General features: G+C 54.0%; 1 protein-coding gene across 10 annotated transcripts in view; it reads left to right on the top strand.

Annotated features, from left to right (window-relative positions):
- The window catches only part of Arhgef10l (Rho guanine nucleotide exchange factor 10 like), a 151,786-nt gene that overhangs the window by 76,516 nt on the left and 57,013 nt on the right, over window positions 1–18,257 (top strand). For 5 of the 10 annotated variants that reach the window (XM_029475993.1, XM_029475994.1, XM_021159513.1 and 2 more), the window contains 8 exons: window positions 2,957–3,073; window positions 5,885–5,993; window positions 8,899–9,005; window positions 9,359–9,436; window positions 10,415–10,594; window positions 11,513–11,629; window positions 12,722–12,814; window positions 14,356–14,529. In XM_029475993.1, the coding sequence (XP_029331853.1) occupies window positions 2,957–3,073; window positions 5,885–5,993; window positions 8,899–9,005; window positions 9,359–9,436; window positions 10,415–10,594; window positions 11,513–11,629; window positions 12,722–12,814; window positions 14,356–14,529 (975 nt within the window). Of the gene's footprint in view, window positions 1–2,956; window positions 3,074–5,884; window positions 5,994–8,036; window positions 8,230–8,898; window positions 9,006–9,358; window positions 9,437–10,414; window positions 10,595–11,512; window positions 11,630–12,721; window positions 12,815–14,355; window positions 14,530–18,257 lie in introns of those variants that run through there. The other 5 variants (XM_021159514.2, XM_021159516.1, XM_021159515.2 and 2 more) reach the window with 2 other exon arrangements.

Below are 18,257 nucleotides of genomic sequence, written 5' to 3'. Positions count from 1 at the left end.
GGACTTACAAAGCCAGGTCAGAGCTGGGGCAGGATTCTTGAAGCCTAAGAAGATTTCCTGGTGCCTGCAGGCTGGAGAGACAGCCCAGGCAGGCCTGTGACGGTTTCCTGTCTTCAGAGGGGCTGTTCTATGCTCCCTTAGAGAAGAGGTGATACACCCGCTGCTCCGGATGGTGACATGGAGACTCGATGCCTTAGGCATGTTATGGTCCTTCCTCATCACCCAGGGCAGTACCCCCTCCTCCCCCGCCCCCTTTCCTCTTCTTTGTTTTTTTTTTGAGACAAGATTTCTCTATGTAGACTAGCCTGGCCTTGAACACAAAGATCCACCTGCCTATGCCCCCCCTAGTGCAGGAATTAAAGGTGTGGGCACCACTATGCCTAGCTCCCTCCCACCTTCTTGCTGGGAACCTGAGAGATACCTGCAGGAGGTGGAGATGGCAGACTTGTGCCACCCAACGGCAGCCTTAGCCTTTGAGAGCTAGATGACATCACAGATACCGGGGACTTTCCTCCCAGGGACTCTAAATCAGAGTTTGCCTTTTAACTCATCAGGGGCTGCAAATGGCCCACATAGCCCTAAGTAGTGCTAGATATCTGGTTTATTGGGAACTTGTGCCTCTTAAGGGACTTTGGGCTAGGGTTGGATGGGGTTTTGCACTCTTCGTCCCCCAATGCAGTTCTAGGGGTTTTTAACAGGAGGGTCTTTTCTCTATGCATCTGCTAAGGCCGGTTTGCTCCCTAATGGCTCTAATGGCTGGTTCTCAGGCAGATGGGAAGGCGGGTGTGGCTTTTCCTCTCTGCCCTCTCTGCCGAGGGATGCTGCTAAGCACTGCCTGTAAGACTTTCCTCTCCAGAGCTGCTGGGGTCCACGCTCTCTGCCTGGCATTGCAGCCACTGTGTGATTCGGGGCCACTGTTGCTTGCATCTGTGTGCTGCGTGTGCTGTGTGTGCTGCAAGGCTCTGGGTGGCAGGCATCTGAGGAAGCACTGAATGCTGTTCGTGGATTCTGACTAGAACCCCAGCTCCAAGCTAGCTAGTGGAGTCCCTACCTCAAAATGCCCGGGCTGATCAACTGTAGCTCCCAAAAATTGATCGAAGGGTCTCTAAAGGGACCTTAGAAGTTACTGTCTCAGATGTGATCATCTGCCTTGAGCTTTGTTGGTCCCCAAGTGGCTGTTTTATTGGCCACCATGGTCAACAGATGTTGGCTGGGTGTGAGACCCCCTCTCTCTCTGCCTGTGACCTTTATAAGCAATCGTTGTGACCCACCCAGGGCAGTCTGGGAAGGGTGGGCTCATTACTGAAACACCCACGCTGACCTCAGGTCCCATTCTGTTCAGTTCAGCCTGTGACCCTGGCTCTAATGCATCCTTATTCTTTTGACCCTTAGAGAGGTAAGGAGCCAGAGGCCAAGGGACTTGATGGCTTCTCTCTATAACTGAGCAGGGCTTAGGGTAGAGCCTATCTTGCCTAGTGTGCTGGGGGTAAGCGGGCAGTGCTGCTGACAGGAACAGTTTCATTTATATGAGTGAAGCTCAGAGAGGTGAGGAGGTGACATGGCCACACAACAGCCAGTGACTGGCAAGGCCAGGATTCGGCTTTATATATGGGTAAGAAGACATTATCCCTCTGTCTGTCTGCCATCAGTCATCCCTCCTCCATCCATTGATGCATCCATCCATTTAATAAACCCAGAGGCTGTAGTAATAGATGGTATGCTATGGCTCCCAGCATTGAATCATTACTAAGCTCCAGGCTCTACATGGGACACGCGGAGACACGTATGCATCTCAGTCATGCATAAATGTCTGCTTCTCTGTCTAGTGTTCTCCAGATAGCATGTGAGCCAGTCACCCACTGTTCATGCTTCCATGTTGTAGCCCATCCCTCCTTTCTTTCCTTCTGTCACTTCCCCTTTCCCCCCACCCTCCAACAACCTCGATTCACTCACCATTTCCTCCAGGGAATACCAGGGTCAGCTTGGGCTAGCTTGTCTGCATTATAAGTCCATGTTCAATGGTGTTACTTTGATAGCACCTGGCTGGCCAGGGTGAGGGTTTGCACACTGTGGAGACACCAAGACTCAGGGCTTGTATCCCCAAGAGCCAGTTGGTAAGTATTTACTAGCTCAGCACTGCCTCTGGACATCCAGCTGTCTGGCCATTATCCATTTGCCCAGCTGGAGCTACCCACCCAAATGTAGACAATTGCTTGTTTATTTGTCCATTCACCTATCATACATCTATCCATCCATCCACCCACCCACCTACCCATCCACCCACCCATCCATCCATCCACCCACCCACTCACCCATCCACCCACCCATCCATTCACCCACCCACCCATCCATCCATCCATCCATCCACCCACTCACCCATCCACTCACCCATCCACCCATTCACCCACCCACCCATCCATCCATCTACCCACCCACCCACCTGTTCATCTGTTTATCCTTGTACATATCCATCTGTCTATGCTGTCCACTCATCAGTCCAGCTATCCTCTAACCACGTATCCCTTTCTCTACATTTGCCCACATAACTGTTCATTGTCCCTACCCTGTCACTCAGCCCACCCACGCCCTGTCAGCCATCCATCTCACAAACTCTTATGCTGTAAGCCCCATCGTCAGACCTGGGGTATCTAAGGATCGTTTCCCTTTCGCCATGAGAGGGACATCTGGGCTCACTTCCCTGCCCACTCTGCTGCCCAACAGCTGGGATTTCCTGCAGTAGAGACCCAGTTTCAGCTGCCTGGCATGCTGAGCTAAAAGCTGTAGGTGCAGATCCCAGCTGGACACACCCAGACTGCTATCCTGTCCGCCTGCCCCGATTGTCCGTCTGCCATGTGACCTGAGTCTCCTTTTCCCCTGTTGTCTGTGTTTTGTGTCCTCGCTGTCCCGCCTGCTCTTCTCGCCTGCTCTCCTTCTGCCTGGCCGCTTGGGGCCCCAGCTTTCTCCAGACCTGACTAGGCTAAAGGAGAGATACGTCAGGACTAAGAGAGACATCTTGGCTTTGAGAGTTGGGGGTAGAGACATGCAGGAGCTGAAGCTCAAGTGCGATTGTAAGGTACTGTCACGTCCCTTGCTCCTGGCCCCAGGGGTGGGGGTGGGGTGTTCTGCTGGCCCACAGAGGAGGGGGGGGGTGAGCCCGGGGAGTCTGCCCTCGAGATGTGTCACCTCCTTGTCCTTCACATCTGCACTCCAGGAGGGCAGAGCTATGAGCCAGCTGTTCCTTCCACTTCCTCATTTTTGCCCCCCACCCCCGCCCTGCCTCACACCTGCCAGAGGGGTGCCAATGAGCCCCAAGAATGCTTGGTGGCATTGCACTAAACCCCTTGAGAATGACCTGGGGTTCTCTCTCTCTCTCTCTCTCTTTTAAGATTTATTTATTATTATTATACATAAGTACACTGTAGCTGTCTTCAGACACCAGAAAAGGACATCAGATCTCATTACAGGTGGTTGTGAGCCACCATGTGGTTGCTGGGATTTGAACTCAGGACCTTTGGAAGAGCAGTCAGTGCTCTTACCTGCTGAGCCATTGCGCCAGCCCTCTCTTTCTTTTTAATTCAGGTTCCTAGCCAGAACCAGGTCGCCACACACCTGTAATTCTAACTTGGGAGGCTAAGGCAGGAGGATTGGGAATTCAAGACCAGTGTGGGCTACATAGTAGGACTAGGCTTCTGGGTAACGCTGCTGACAGCAGTAGCTAGCCTTAACTGTGCACCACACAACATGAGCCATGGAGCCCAATGGACCCGGGTTCAGTCCCAGCCTCAGCCTCACTACCTCCTCTCTGAATGACCCTGGGCAGCAGACCCCTCTAGGTACGCATTTCTCTGCCCTCAGTAGCAGCAACCCCAGGGCAGATGCTGGGACTGAATGTGAAGCCTGTAAGGTACTTGGTGACGTTTGGGTCTATGAGCTTAGTGATGGTGGCTACCGTTACTGTCCCCGGGGCACCCAGCGATGCCTGCCTTTCCACTGTGATTAGCATAAGGAAAGTAGGCAGTGGTTGGTGGTCACTCCAGCAGTCAGCAGCAGTGCTGGGCTCTGTCTGGGCATGCCGGGCTCTGATGCTGTCAGTCCTGGGGCCAGCAACAGAACAGGGAGGGACCCCAGCAGACATGGCTGGAGGTTGTGACCGATGAAGGGAGCAAGGAGAGGAAGGCAGGAGCCCATGGAAGCTTGCACGGTGTGGAAGGGCGCACATGCCAGGCCTGGGGAGCCTTCTGGGGTGTTCACCTGCTGTGCTCTAAGATGCCAAGCGGAAGGAAGGGCTCTGGTGACTCCTGAAGGCCCCTTGAACGATTCTGAGGTTAGACCCATTGATGGCTCCATCTAGGGATATAACTGCCATAGTCTATTGTGTCTCAGAAGAGAGGCAGTTTCTGGGGTTGATGTCTGTTCCTCCTTTAGATTTCCAAAGGTACTTATGATCCTTCCTCCCAAGAGACCAAGAATCATGACTGTGGATACAGGGAGGGGTGGGGACCCGCTTCCCTTTCTCCTGTTTCCTGAAAACCTGTCTTGTTCCTAAAAAGCCACTACCCTGTGTTGGTTCTCCAGTCTCAGCCCCCTCCCACCCCCCCTCTCAGCAAGCCTCCCCCAAGCTCTCAGCTCCCTCCTCTCCACAGGCTCTCAATGTCCCCAGGTTCTCAGATCCTCTAGGCTCTCATTCCCCCCCCCCACCCTCAGGCTCTCAGTGCCCCCAGGCTCTTAGGTCCCCACCAGTTTCTCAGTCCCTAGGGTCTCAGCCCCCCCAAGGCTCTCAGTACCTCTAGGCTCTCCCAGCTTCTCCTAGGCTCTTAGAACCCCTAGGCTCTCAGTACCCACAGGCTCTCAGTACCCTCAGGCTCTCAGTACCCTCAGGCTCTGGGTCCATCCTCACTCAGACCCCCATGAAGAGAAATGCGTAGCTCCCTTCAGCTGGGAGCCAAAGAGCTGTCAGAGGTAGAAGTGAGAGCCCTGAACCCAGGAGGACCCTGTCTCCCAGATCTGCCTCCTCACCTCTATCAGAGCCTGAGGAAGGAGGGGGTTTCCTGGAACATGCACGGCGTGGCTGTGGGGCTCTTCCCATTAACAGTGACACGAAATCACAATCTCTAATTCTTAGTCACACGGCAGGCACAGCCAGAGTGCCCACTAGTCCACACATGGCCCTTGTATTGGACGGGGGCCACCCTTGAGGAACATCATGGTAGCTAATGCTGCTGGTGTTGGGGTAGGAACAGGGCAAAGGGGCAGATGTTTCCTGTCAGGTCCGGGTATCTGCTTCCCACTCTGATCACCCTCCTTTTGCCTCAAGGCCTGTTTGGCTGGCTTTATTGGCAGCACCAGGGTGCGGCTTCTGCATCTTGGGGCCTCAGTGTTCCCTCCCTGTGGGCAGAGGCTCAGAATGGAACCTGGCTGTTGGGAAAGAGGGGTGGGGCTTCTTATCTGTCTCAGCAGATGAATCAATGGGACAGAGCTTGGGGAGTAGGTCACCTTAGTGACCTTCCTAGATCTGCCTGGCCTGTTCCCTCTCTGCCCAATCTGGGAGGGTAGCTTGGGCTCTTCAGTCTGAGGCTCAGAGAGATGGAGTGACCTGTCCATTTGCTGACGAGTGTCAGAGCCAGGAATTGAACTCAGACCTGGCCCTTTCGCCATCCAGCCACCTCCTTAAGTGGAGGAAAGAGGTTATATGCTCTTTCCTGTCCTTTGGGGGACCCTGGGGCATGGGTACATCTCCCTCCCTGACTCTCCTGGTCTTGCTGCTCACCCATCGTGTGAGGGATGGAAGAGGACTGGCTGGCTCTGATGTCTGGGCTGAGGTCCCTTGGAGGCAGGCGTGCCGGTTCCCCTCAGTCTCTGACGAGCCCCCTCTGCCTTTACCCAGATGACCCAGCTCATGAAGGCCGCCAAGAGCGGGACCAGGGATGGGCTGGAGAAGACCCGGATGGCCGTCATGCGAAAAGTCTCCTTTCTGCATAGGAAAGATGTCCTCGGTGAGCAGGGGCTTTGCTCAGCAGCGTGCTGGGGGTGGGGCGTGCTGGGGGTGATACCACTGGTGTCTGTCCTCTTTGGAACTGAACCCCAGATGTCTGGGTCAGTCCCAGCTTGCTTCCCACACCTCTGACCTGTATGGTTGGTTTCTTCTGAGAGCCTTGGGGCCTCATGTCAGTGTGTGGCCCTAGCTGTTGCCCTCCTGTCTCCTGGTTTACCTGGCCTTTTCTAGAATGTTCTTTGTCCATCTTTGTCTCACCGGTACTTATTGAATGCCTCCCAAACACTGTCCTCAGTGACTCTTAACAGCATTTCTTCCTGGGGCTCCGGGTGCAGCGGGAAGGCAATATACAAATAGGGAAGGGTGGCTCATGAGATGCTGGGGAGCTGAAGTCAATGTTTTCGAAGTGTCTTAGGGGTAGGAGTATCATGTGCCAATTTGCAGATGAGGGGACAGGTACAGAGAGGTAGTAGACTTTCCTAAGGATGCACAGGCATGGAGGTGGAGGTCTGGGTAGCTCTAAGGGCCCACTGGATGCTTGCTCTTGACCTTAAAGACATCAGAGAGTCACCCAGGTTTTAGACAGAAGTGTCCCATGGTTGGGTTCGGTCAGTTGACCATTTATTTATTCAACAAGCTGTGCACTAAGGGCTGTTATGAATAGGACCCCACAGTCCTGAGATATGGCTGTGGGCAGAGTGGCTAGGAATTCTGCCCTGGCTTCTGGAAAAGCCAATGCTCTGGCCAAACGAGAGATGAAGGTGTGAGAAATGGGGTAGTATGATGTCCTTCAGTCACAACAGGAGCTCTGGGGATGGGGGAGGGGCCGGGGCGGGGTGGTGGAGGGTGCAGAGGAGGAAGATGGGGTGTGTGTGCTGAGAGCCTGCAATCCTCTGATGAGGTGGCATTTCACCCTCTGGGGTGAGTCATGCGGGTGGTTGAGGGGAGGGTTGCGTGAGGAAATGACGCAGGTGGAGAGAGGGTCCTGTGTTGCCTCTTTTTTTTTTTTTTTTTTTTGCTCATGTCTCAGCTGTCTGGGCCTTCATGCTCTGCAGGCACCAACAAGGCCGGCAGCTCCTGCACCTGCCAGTGCAGGCTTCACCTGGGAGCAGCTACCGGCAGGAGGTGAAGGTTCTTCTGTCCTCATGCTCACCCGCCATTGTCTTGGTCTTCTCTCTACCCTGGCCACTCTTCCCAGAGAACCCAGTTTCTCTGACCCTCCCCCCAAGTGTCCAAATCCCACCAGGGTACTGATCCCCTCTTCTGGGTACTGTTCAGACCGGGGCCCTCAGTGGGTTCCCAGCAAGACTCAGCACCTGGGATGTGTTGTCTTTGGTGACAACAGACAAGAAGACGCAGGGACAGAGATGTAGGGCAGTAGGTTAATGGTTAGTGATGGTCTGGCAGAATTCTGAGGGTGCCTCCTTGGATGGGAGGAGGCCTCATCCGGGGAGTGTCTGTTGCCGGTCTCACACATGGACCAGCGCTTAGAAGGAACATGGCTCCAAGCCAGGGAGCACCCGTTGCGAGCCTCCGTTGGGAGCCTCTGTTCCGGCCTTACTTTCTCCTCCGTGCATTGGGGCTGACAGTGGTTGCTGTCCTCTGAGGCCATGTTAATGTGTGTGGATCGTGTTGCACACGGAAAGAGTCCTGCACAGCAGGCGTCATTCTTGAGGCTGGTCAGCTCTGGTGGCTTTTGGTGCCAGGATGGTATCATGCTGACTTGGGTCCCATCCAGTCTCCATGGTCTCGCAGCTGGGATCTCACCCAGTTCTCACAGAGGTAACGGGTAACACCGGCCGAACTGATCGCTGCCTCACACACTCAGTACTGTGCTAAGTGGGCTGGACAGAGGCGGGGTACTCAGGGTTCATTCTCTTCCTTCCTTTTGGAGAGAGCCAGTGGTAGACAGCCTGGAGTAGACAGGGAGTAGACAGGCCTGGAGGCTGGGGACTCTTTCTGGGACACCCTCTCCACTCCGCCTACTAGCCCTGGGCCTAAAATGACCCTCCCCCAGGGACGTTATTAATAGCTGGGTGGCTCGGATCACAGGCCAAGAATGTTACCCAGCAGCTCATGGGGGAAGAGGAAGCCACGGAGTCAGCGACTGGGGTGGGTGCGCTGTGATGTCCGAGGCAATATGTGGGCCAGGCAGGAGGGTCTTCGCCAGCCACACCCTCACCCCCATGCGCTCATCCGCTGTCCGTCCTCCTCCTCCTCCTCTGTGTCCTGCTCAGGTAAGGGCCTGACTTCGTGAACTGCTTCTCCAGCAGCTGGACTGGCTGTCACTTCTCGTTTTTCTCCGTCTCTCGCTTCCTGCCATCTGTGGCTGCCATGGGCTCCGGAGCCACTGAATAGCAAGGGCATCACGCTGAGCCTCTCATGGGGGACTCGAAGCCTGGAAGGATGGTCCTTCTGCATCCCACCGGGCCTCCTTTTTGTCTTAGGGGCTTGGGCTGTTGTTGGGCATTTTTTTCTTGCCATAGGCTAAGCCCAGCCGCAGTGGACTGGAGTCCCTGCCACACCCCGTTGAGCCTCCTCTCTCTGGGCATCTTTGTAATTTTTTAAAAATGGAAGTGCAAAGTTGATGGTTTGATTCCTGTAGGGCTCTGTCTTCTCATTTCCCCCTTTGGCATCCAGATGAAAACTATTTTTAGTGCCTAGGGATGGGGACATGAGTGGCTGGCCCATGCTTGGCTGGAGCAGGCGGGTCTCAGCAAGGACAGTGGCCCCTCTTGTGGGGCCTGAGAGTTGGAGTTGGAACTGACCCATTTGGCTCAGGGGCAGCTGTTTCCAGATGGGATTGGGGTTTCCTGATTGGTTCTCATCTCCTGGGGCCTGAGCAGAGCGTTCCATGCCATCTGGTCCCCACCTGAGCTGTGCCATCTTCCCATTTGTCTTTCCAGGTGACTCGGAAGAAGAAGATATGGGGCTCCTGGAGGTTGGTGTGACAGACATCAAACCTCCCGCGCCAGAGCTGGGCCCCATGCCAGATGGCTTGAGTCCTCAGCAGGTCTGTGGGGATGTGGGGAGGTCGGCAGGGAGAGGCTCCCAGCCTGGTGCCTGGGGCCATGCAAGTTAGAAACCTGAGTGACTATGGACATGAGGGTGGGCTTTGGTAGGGAACTGGACACTGTGTTCCATGCAGTGGGGGGGGGGTGGCTGGGGATGGTGAGGTATGTTTGGGTTGCTTACGACCCACTGACCTCTGACCATCAGAACAGGTGTGTCTCTCGGTGTGTCCCATGTGGCTCTGGGGCTCCTGTAGCTGTCGGGTCCCCTTCTTGCCTTTGGGATCCTTCACGCGTTAGGTATTGGTTCTGTTCCTTGGATCCCACACGCTGACTGTACTCTTGGGCCGAGCAGGTGGTCCGGAGACACATCCTGGGCTCCATCGTGCAGAGCGAAGGCAGCTATGTGGAGTCACTGAAGCGGATACTCCAGGTATTTGCAACTTCGGAGGACTCCTGGTCTCGTGGGATGAGGGCAGGAAGGGCCCTGGAGGAGGACGGTTTATAAAGAACATTTGGGGATTGCCGGAGTTTTAAAGCAAAGGCCTGCTTCTTAGGAAGAGCCAACCAAGTGGGACACCAGGCGTTTCCATGGCCTCTGTTTACAGGGAAAGCTGTATTTTGAAGTAAAATTGGGGGGGGGGGTCTCAGAAATGCGAGCATGGAGGCCATGTTCCCTTTTGTGCCTGGAGTGGGCTGTGTCTTCCTGGCCATTCAGATAATCTCCAAAGCAAGGGAGCAGGGGATGAGTGACCCCTCTTTCTCACACTGGAGTTCCTGGGGGGCGGGCACTAAGCAGATGCTTGAGTGACATGTCGTATGTGTTACTCTTGTCTGGTTTGGGCCTCTGAGACCTGGACTCCTTAAGGATGTCAGAGTAGGCCACCAGCAAAGTGAACTGCTGGCGTGGGGTCAGTTTTGGACCCATATGAGGGAGCATAGGCATCAGAGGAGGCGACTGGAGAGGGTACGCTAGCTTTGAGAGTTCAGGAAACTGTGGTGACCTGGGACCTCGCTGTTCAGTCACACAGATGGCTCTGAGTTTCCCCACCAGCCGGCCTTGGCACCGAGCCTCCTACCCAGAGTCCTCACATACACACACACACACACACACACACACACACACACACACACACACAGATCGTGTAGAAGTGATTCTCTGGCTCCCAAACCAGCTTAGCATAGAAGTTCCGGGGGTTATGGAGTGACAGAGCCAGGGCAAAAATGTCACATTCGTGGAAAACCTTTTAGAAACTTCTACGAGGAATGCAGGATGCTTCTACCTGTGCCGGGAAGGCTCCGCTGTGGGTGGGGTGGGGTGGGGTGGGGTGTCTGTCCGGTTCTCGGCCTGCCTTGTCTAGAGGGTCTTGAAGATCGTTGGTCTCATCCCCTCCCCCACCCATCCTGGCAGGATTACCGTAACCCACTAATGGAGATGGAGCCCAAGGCGCTGAGCGCCCGCAAGTGTCAGGTGGTGTTCTTCCGCGTGAAGGAGATTCTACATTGTCACTCCATGTTCCAGATCGCTCTGTCCTCCCGTGTGGCCGAGTGGGACTCCACAGAGAAGATTGGAGACCTCTTTGTGGCTTCAGTAGGCGTTTCTACTTAGATTTAATGGCTCAGCCTTCACCCACACTGGGTTGCCTCATCAAAATCAACAACGTCAGAGCCCCCCCCCCCCAGTCACTATGTCCTGCACGACAGGTTGAGCATGATGGCATCTTGATGTCCCAGAAGAGGTGCCAGGCCAAGATGGTGTTAAAGCCGGGTCATGGTGGCAGTATTGCCTGGAGAGCAGCCTCAGGGTGGTTTGACAGGGTGTGGGTTCCTTTCTAAACATACCAAGTGTGATCAGTGAGGGTTTGCATGTGCTGGCCCAGGGTGCACTCAGAGCTCCAGGACAAAGCCTTAGGATGTAGGGGGAAGAGCCCTAGCTCGTGGTCCAGGAGTCCTGGTTCCACAACCTCAGGCAGGTCTAAGGATGTCTCTGGGCTCAGATTCCACACCTCTGGAATGAGGGGTGTGCTGGATTCCTGCTCGTCAAACTGAAACCCCCAGACTTCAGAGGGGGAGGTGGTGAGAAGCGGCCAAGCCAGCCTTGCTTGGCTGTGAGCCTCTGGGTTCTGTTTCCGGAAAGGATGGTTTTAAGAATGACAGTGTTTGGGAGACGTTAGATGGGACATCTCAGATGGGTGTGTCCAGGGGGCCATGGTGAGAGGTTGGCTAACTTCTGCCTTCTGTAGTATAGCTGTAGATGCATGGCTTGGGGACATTTCATATCCTGGGCATGGTAAGGGAATAGATAGAGCCTGGACAGCATCCCTGCCCTTGGCTGCCTTCTCTCCCCTATGGGTTCCGAGTTGCTGTAGACTCTCTGGCTTCTGTGACCCTGACTGCCTCCCCAACTCCGAGCCTCTTCTTCCCTGAGCAGAGTGTCAGAGCATGATAGGGTGGGTGTGGCTGCTTCTCCTCCCTGTGTTGATGTAGCTCCCGCTCCTGTTTCCTACAGTTCTCCAAGTCCATGGTCCTAGATGTATACAGCGACTATGTGAACAACTTCACCAATGCCATGTCCATCATCAAGAAGGCCTGTCTCACCAAGCCTGCGTTCCTTGAGTTCCTCAAGGTAGCCTGGGGCCAAGTACTCTTCAATCCCTAGGGATGGACTTGGGGGAGGTGCCTCAGGAGAGAAGGACCATTGTCTCACCCTCTGTGGTGTCATGGCTGTGGGCTAGATTATCTAGGAACCCCAGATTCTGGGGCAAACCTGGCACACAGGTGGATCTGTACGGTGAGTGTCACTATTGGCCTGTGTTCCCACGGGCGGTGGCTTCCTTGTTCGTGAAGTGACATGAGCATCCCCAGGTCTTGCAAGCACAAGGTTCAAGGGTGTGGGAAGCTGCAGAATTCTTGAGCAACTGCAGCTAGGCTCCTGTATCCTCTGTGGCAGGGTGGATGAAGGGCATGGCTCTGCCTGCAGGGACCTGTGTCCAAAAGAGGACACAAGTAGATGAGATGTTGGGGCTTTGGCAAAAGAGCCCCATGCCCCAGTGAAGAGGATGTGCGCGGGCCAGGAAGGCTCTCTTAAGGGGGGAGCCGTCTGACACGGGTCTTAGGGAGACAGCTGTTTCCAGTGTAAATATTGACAAGGGTCAGAGGCAGGACTGAGGGAGCAGGCAAGGCTGGAAAGATTCTGGGGGTTCAAGATAAGAGCGTAAGGATGCTCTGGCAGGCAGTGTGGTTTAGATTGGGCTTCTCTGGGTCTTCGGGCCTTGGTATTTAAGGTATTGAGGAACCATTGAAGAGCTTTAACTGGGATAGAGTCTGGTAGGGTAGCCATGGGGTTGTCAGGGACATGGGCCAGGACCCACAGGACACGTAGGTAGAGCAAGCAGGCAGACACGAGGCAGGACAGGAAGTCCCTCATGGCTACCCTCACCCTGGCCCAGGCTTGTGTTCTTAATTTACACAGATGGGATGATAGCGATGGCTCCGTATAGACAGCAGTGAGCAAACTGTTGGGTTTTCCAGTTTTGCCTTTGGTTGGGAAGCCTTCAGTGGCTGTTCCAGTCCCCTGGGGGTGTGGCTTAAACAGGGTGTACCATGATGGGAGCATCCCTGACTGTGGAGCCCAGGGAGAGAGGTTCCTGGGGCAAGGACAAGGTCTGGACCCTTGCTGTTGACGATGGACAAGTGACATATAACTTTGTCCCCACAGCGGCGGCAGGTGTGCAGTACGGACCGAGTCACCCTCTATGGGTTGATGGTGAAACCCGTTCAGAGATTTCCACAGTTCATCCTCCTGCTCCAGGTACTGCCTGGGGCTCCCCAAGGCTCAGGGGACGAGTGTGAGTAAGAAGGCTAAGGTGGCTGTCATCCATAGCCCATTCCTCCCGCAGCTCATTGTGCTCAGTAGCATTAAAAAAGATTTATTTAAAAATATGTGTATGGATGTGTGTCTGTGTGTGGGCTTGTGGGAGTGAATGCTGGTGCCTTTGGAGGCAGGGGACGTTGGATCCAATAGTGCTAGAATTCCAGACAGTTTTGAGCCACCTGAGATGGACATTGGGAAATTGAAATTGAGTCTTCTGCAAGAGCTGAAAGCTCTCTTAAGCACTGAGCCATCTCTCTAGTCAGTAGGTAGGTGTGTGTGTGCGTGTGTGTGTTTTCACAGTAAACACATGGCGGTCAGAGGACAACTTGCATGAATCAGTTATGTTCTTCCATGTGGGTCCCAAGGATTGAATTCAGGTCCACCGGTTTGGTGGCAATGCCTTTAGCTGCTGAGCTATGTCTTCAGCCTGTCAGCATGAGTTACACCTTGCTCTCACAGGAGGGGAACAAGGCTTAGCATTTCAGGACTTAGCCGGCTGTCAGCCAACCTCTCTTGGTCAGATGTCACTTAAACGTGAACACAGGATGCCTGAAGCAGTGTCAACCCCATGTACGACCCTGTGGTCAGAAGTCCTCAGACAGTATGACCTGGCTTCTGAGAGGCAGCTGCCAGGCTGAGGACCTGGCAGCGTCTTTGCCTCTGCATCAGAGATGCTGCGCTGTGGGTGTGGGCTCTGAGCCGAGTACATCTTTTACCAAGTCAGTACTGAGTGTCCACGGAGACTTCTGCTCTCGGCCCACTGCCCCTCAGTGTGCAGGGCTGTGCCTCTCAGTGTGCAGGGCTGTGGTGTCAAGCACATTCCCACTGAGCAGGTGGCCCCACCGTCCATCTGTGAACTTCCCTCACTGAAACCCTGGATGGAGTAGACGATAATTTTCAATTCCTCCACCTCCTCAGCCCCTGGCAGCCACTCCTCCCTCTGACTTTCTGTCTCTGAGATTTGATAATTCTAGAAGCTGCCTCTAATGGAATTGCAGAGTGTTTGACTCTGATGATGTCGTGTCCTCAACATTCAGCCATGTTGTAGCCTGGGCCAGAGTGGCCTTCCTCCCAAGGCCCAGGGGTGACTGTTTATCATTTTGTCCCCACCCTCTCGGGTATTGGTTACCTCCTCACCGGGCTATTGTGATCAGCTCTGCAATAAACTTGGGTGAACAAGTGTCTCCTGGAGACGTCGTTAATGAAGTTCTTTTGTGTGTGTGCCCAGAAAAAAACCACATGGTCATTTTGTCTTTATTCCCTAGGCCTTAGCCTCTACCTTCTATGTCCAGTTCCTTGGTCTCATTGCAAGCTGCAGGCTTCAGGCCTGGTCTGTGTAGACTGTGAGGACAAGGCTTTGACTCCAGAGTAGAGGGAGGTGCTGCATGCTTGCGTGTGTGTGTGTGTGTGTGTGTGTGTGTGTGTGTGTGTGTACATGCTATTGCACGTCTCATTCATGCTCTCTCTGGCCCTGGCAGGACATGCTGAAGAACACTCCCCGGGGCCACCCTGACAGGCTGTCGCTGCAGCTAGCCCTCACGGAGCTGGAGACACTGGCTGAGAAGCTGAATGAGCAGAAGCGGTTGGCCGACCAGGTGGCTGAGATCCAGCAGCTGACCAAGAGTGTCAGTGACCGCAGCAGCCTCAACAAGGTGGGTGTGCGTCACCTGTCACTTCTGCAGCTGTGTGTCACCTGCTACTTCTGCAGCTGTGTGTCACCTGTCCCTCCTGCAGCTAGCTAGCTGTGTGTCACCTGTCACCTCTGCGGCTTCCCTGGGGTCCCTCACTAGGTGGCAGTGCTCTCTGAGGGAGGGAAGCTTGATCCACTGGATAGAACATTCATTGTGATTCACGGTATTAGTCTCATTACCAAGACAGAAACTAGAAACCATAGGCTACTAATATAGTTAGGAGAATGGATCTGAGAAGTCTTCATGTAATACACACAAACACACACACACACACGCACACACACACTCACTCACACACACACATACACTCACACACTCACACACACACACTCTCACACACACACACACACACACTCATACACACACAAATACATATAAATATATAAAAAGATATATAATGGGACAATGTCTTTTTAAAGCCATCTGTAACCTCGTGATTTTTCACCTGTCCACTTTGTTCCCAGAAATAACAACTCTGAGACTTAATATTTCATTAAAAATGCCTAGGCGAAAATAAATAAGCTTTGCGTATTTCCTGACTAGTTCATAACTTAGTTACCTATTCATTTTAGTCTAAGTCATGTGGTGTGGCTGGTTACCTGGTCCTCAGTTCACGCGACCATCTTCTTCTCTGTCTGGGGCGAATCTCCTGCCTGCCTATCTCCCAGAATCCTCTCTCTCTGCTGGATGCCCCACCTTCTAATCCTGCCTTAGCTCATTGGCCACAGGCTTTTTTACTGACCTTCTAAGAGGTGAAACTTCCATTCATCGCATAAAAGATTATCTCTACAGCTTCCCGTGTATATCGGGCTGCCCTCAAACTTACTCAAAGGAGGATTTTGAAATTCTCATCCGCCTGCCTCTGCCTCCCCATGATGGGATTACAGGCGTGTACCGCCATGCCCAGTTTCTGCAGTGCTGGGGATGGAACCAAGGATTTTATGCATGTTAAGCAAGTGCTTTTTCCTCACTGAGGTCGAAATGCAGGTTTTCAGGCACCGTGCTGGTGAACATCTGTGATTCTAGTATTGGGAGACAGAGGTATGAAGAGCCAGAGTTTCAGACCAGCCTGGGCTGCATAGGAAGTTCTAGGCCAGCCAGGTTACAGATAAGAAAAAAAAGAAAAGACAAGATCAGCTGCTGTGGGCTGCAGTCCTGTTTCCTGCCAGCATGAGGGGCTTGGTGTGAGTCCTTCACTGCCCCACGCAGGCCTGGAGACCCTACGCTTACTGACTGTAGGATGAGGTAGACAGGGATGGTCTGCTGGTGAGGTGACCTCTCCAGGGCCTACCAGATGGGTGTTTCCAGAGAGGAGACATGGTGTGAGGTCACAGGAAATGGTTGATGTCCTGGGGACTCCCAAAGGCAGAGCAGAGGCTGATGGTTGGCTGTTGCTAGGAAGAGATTTCAGGGGTGTGGAAAGATTGTCCAGGAGGGTGGCCTGGGAGATGGCTGCTCCTTATTGTCACCACACTTGCCTGTGTGGTGAGCTCGATAGCTAGGACCGCAGTCTTTGACTTTTGTATATGACCTTCAGGACTGGTCATGGGATCAGGCTGGGCTGGGTCACCTGAGGTCCTGAAGTCCTGAGCTTCAGGCACTCCCATGCCATGGCCCATCTGAGCCACAGTTAGGCTGCAGGCGCGCTTGGGTCCTCATTGTTCTTTTAAGAAACTGGAAGCCATTGGAGGCATTTAAAAAGTATGACATGCCATGCATGAGCCTCAGATTCGAGGAACTTTCCCTAAGGGCTGGAAGAGCTGGCGTGCCACCTGACCTGTGTGGTTCCTTTCACCTGAGGTTGGCTGCCCACTTCCAGTTGATCTCACTGTGACTTCTCACAGAGGGTACGTGTTGGCATCTGGTTTGCTTCATCTGTTCTGGGAGCCCAGAATCTGGCGTGTGTGGCAAGGAGAAAGGGGAACAGTGCCCTTTCTTTGGGGAGCTTCCCATTCAGGATGGCTTCCCTGGGATCAGTGCCTCCCCTCCCCGGACAGTACTGACTCCCCAGTGCCCCAAGCCTGCTGTTTTGGAATGTCTCTGGAGAGAGGGCATCAATTCCCAAAGCTCCCTGTGCTGGCCTCTGTGTTGGAGAGGCTGCTTTTTCCAACAGTGGATAATGCCCACCAGGGGGAGGGACATCAGTTGGTACTGCCCTGGGAAGAGCTTTCTATTCTCTTCTGCTGCATGCATGCATGCATGCCTGCCCGCCTTCAGACATAGTAGGAGGTAGCTAGGGAGACCAGTTTGATATCAGGCTAGGGGATGGATAATCTGAGCCGGATAATCTGAGCCTCAGTTTCCCCCTCTGTGTGAAGGGTGAGCTGGCCATGTGTGGATGCTAATGCGGAGAGGGCGTCAGCTGCACGCTGTGCCCTCCCGCCCAGGGGCGTCTTTGGACAGTCTGGTCCTGTCGAGGATCGGATCAGTGTTTGGCCTCTGTCCATCACCCAGAGAGAAGCGGAAATGAAACTGGGAGTGGGCAGAAAGAGCCCCGTGAGCTGTTTCTAAACAGCCGACTCAGGAGCCTCCAGAGGGACGCTGGGGCAACAGCGAGGCTTTCTTTCCCTTTTTAAATCTGCGTAAGGGACAGGGCTGAAGGCCTGATGCCCAAGGGACTTTCCTCTTCCCAGTCAGTGTAGGTCCTGGCAATTGGGGCTGCTATGGTGGAGGCGGAAGGTCACGGGCTGGGTTGTGTTTCTATGAGCTGGGTCTGACTTGCTTAGGGACACTGTGGGGGAGACGTGGGGGACCTCGAGGCTTCCGTAAGGTGGGAACGGCGTAACCATTCCAGTTCCTGTGGCAGAGCTGGACACTGCCACACAATGCAGGGAGACAAAGCAGAGGGTGTCTCTCCTGTGTGGGGGCTGGGTGTCGGGGCGTTGTAGGCGCTGTGCACATGCAGAATCTGTACCTTAGGGGCGCTAAGCAGGTGAAGTCCATGTGGGATGTTTCTGAGTCCCACAGTGCCCACCATGCAGCAGGGTCAGTGCCGCTAGGAGCATAGTTGGTGTGTCTCCTTGAGGAGTGCTCAGGGAAGCAGGGTCCTCTCCGAGGGAGGCCAGCAGGGCGAGGTTGGGACCAAGACAATCAGAATCACACTGTTTGGTAACAGATTTCACAGGGTCCCCTGCCCCCCTATAAAACCCTATAAGGAAAAGTATATTTCTCAGAGGGATTGGCATGCTTTGGGGGTGGTACAAGTGAAGTGGGGTGCGCTGATTCAGTGCTTGGGCTCTGAGAGCCTTTGGTTTCTTTAGAACAGGCACGGTTGACTGGAAGATCCGTTTTCATCCCCTTACTCTTTTTCATCCTCTTCAAGGGATGGTGTGGGCCACTTCCAGGTCAAGTGTCCCTGAAAAACCATGTCTCTCCATGACAGAGATAGTCTTAAACATTGGCATTGAAACAACAGGGTCCTCAGTGGGTGACCACTGCACGCTTAAAGCAAGGCGTGCTATACCCTCCCAGGGCCACACTCAGGAGCGCCGTGGGCCTGCCTGTTCAGTGTGCTCTGCTGCGGCCTTCGAACCGTGGTCTGTGTTTGCCTGGTATAACGGCTTTGTGAATTTCTTAGCTACACTCAGTAGATACCATGTTCATTACTGTGTGACCTGAGCAGTGGAGGTACCTGTTGAAGGTGGTTACAGGATCCTAAGGCATGTGTGTGTGTGTGTGTGTGTGTGTGT

Source organism: Mus caroli, chromosome 4 (assembly GCF_900094665.2).
Source record: "Mus caroli chromosome 4, CAROLI_EIJ_v1.1, whole genome shotgun sequence".
NCBI lineage: Eukaryota > Metazoa > Chordata > Mammalia > Rodentia > Muridae > Mus > Mus caroli.
The sequence above is the reverse complement of the archived record's forward strand: the minus strand, read 5'-3'. Positions and strand labels throughout refer to the sequence as shown.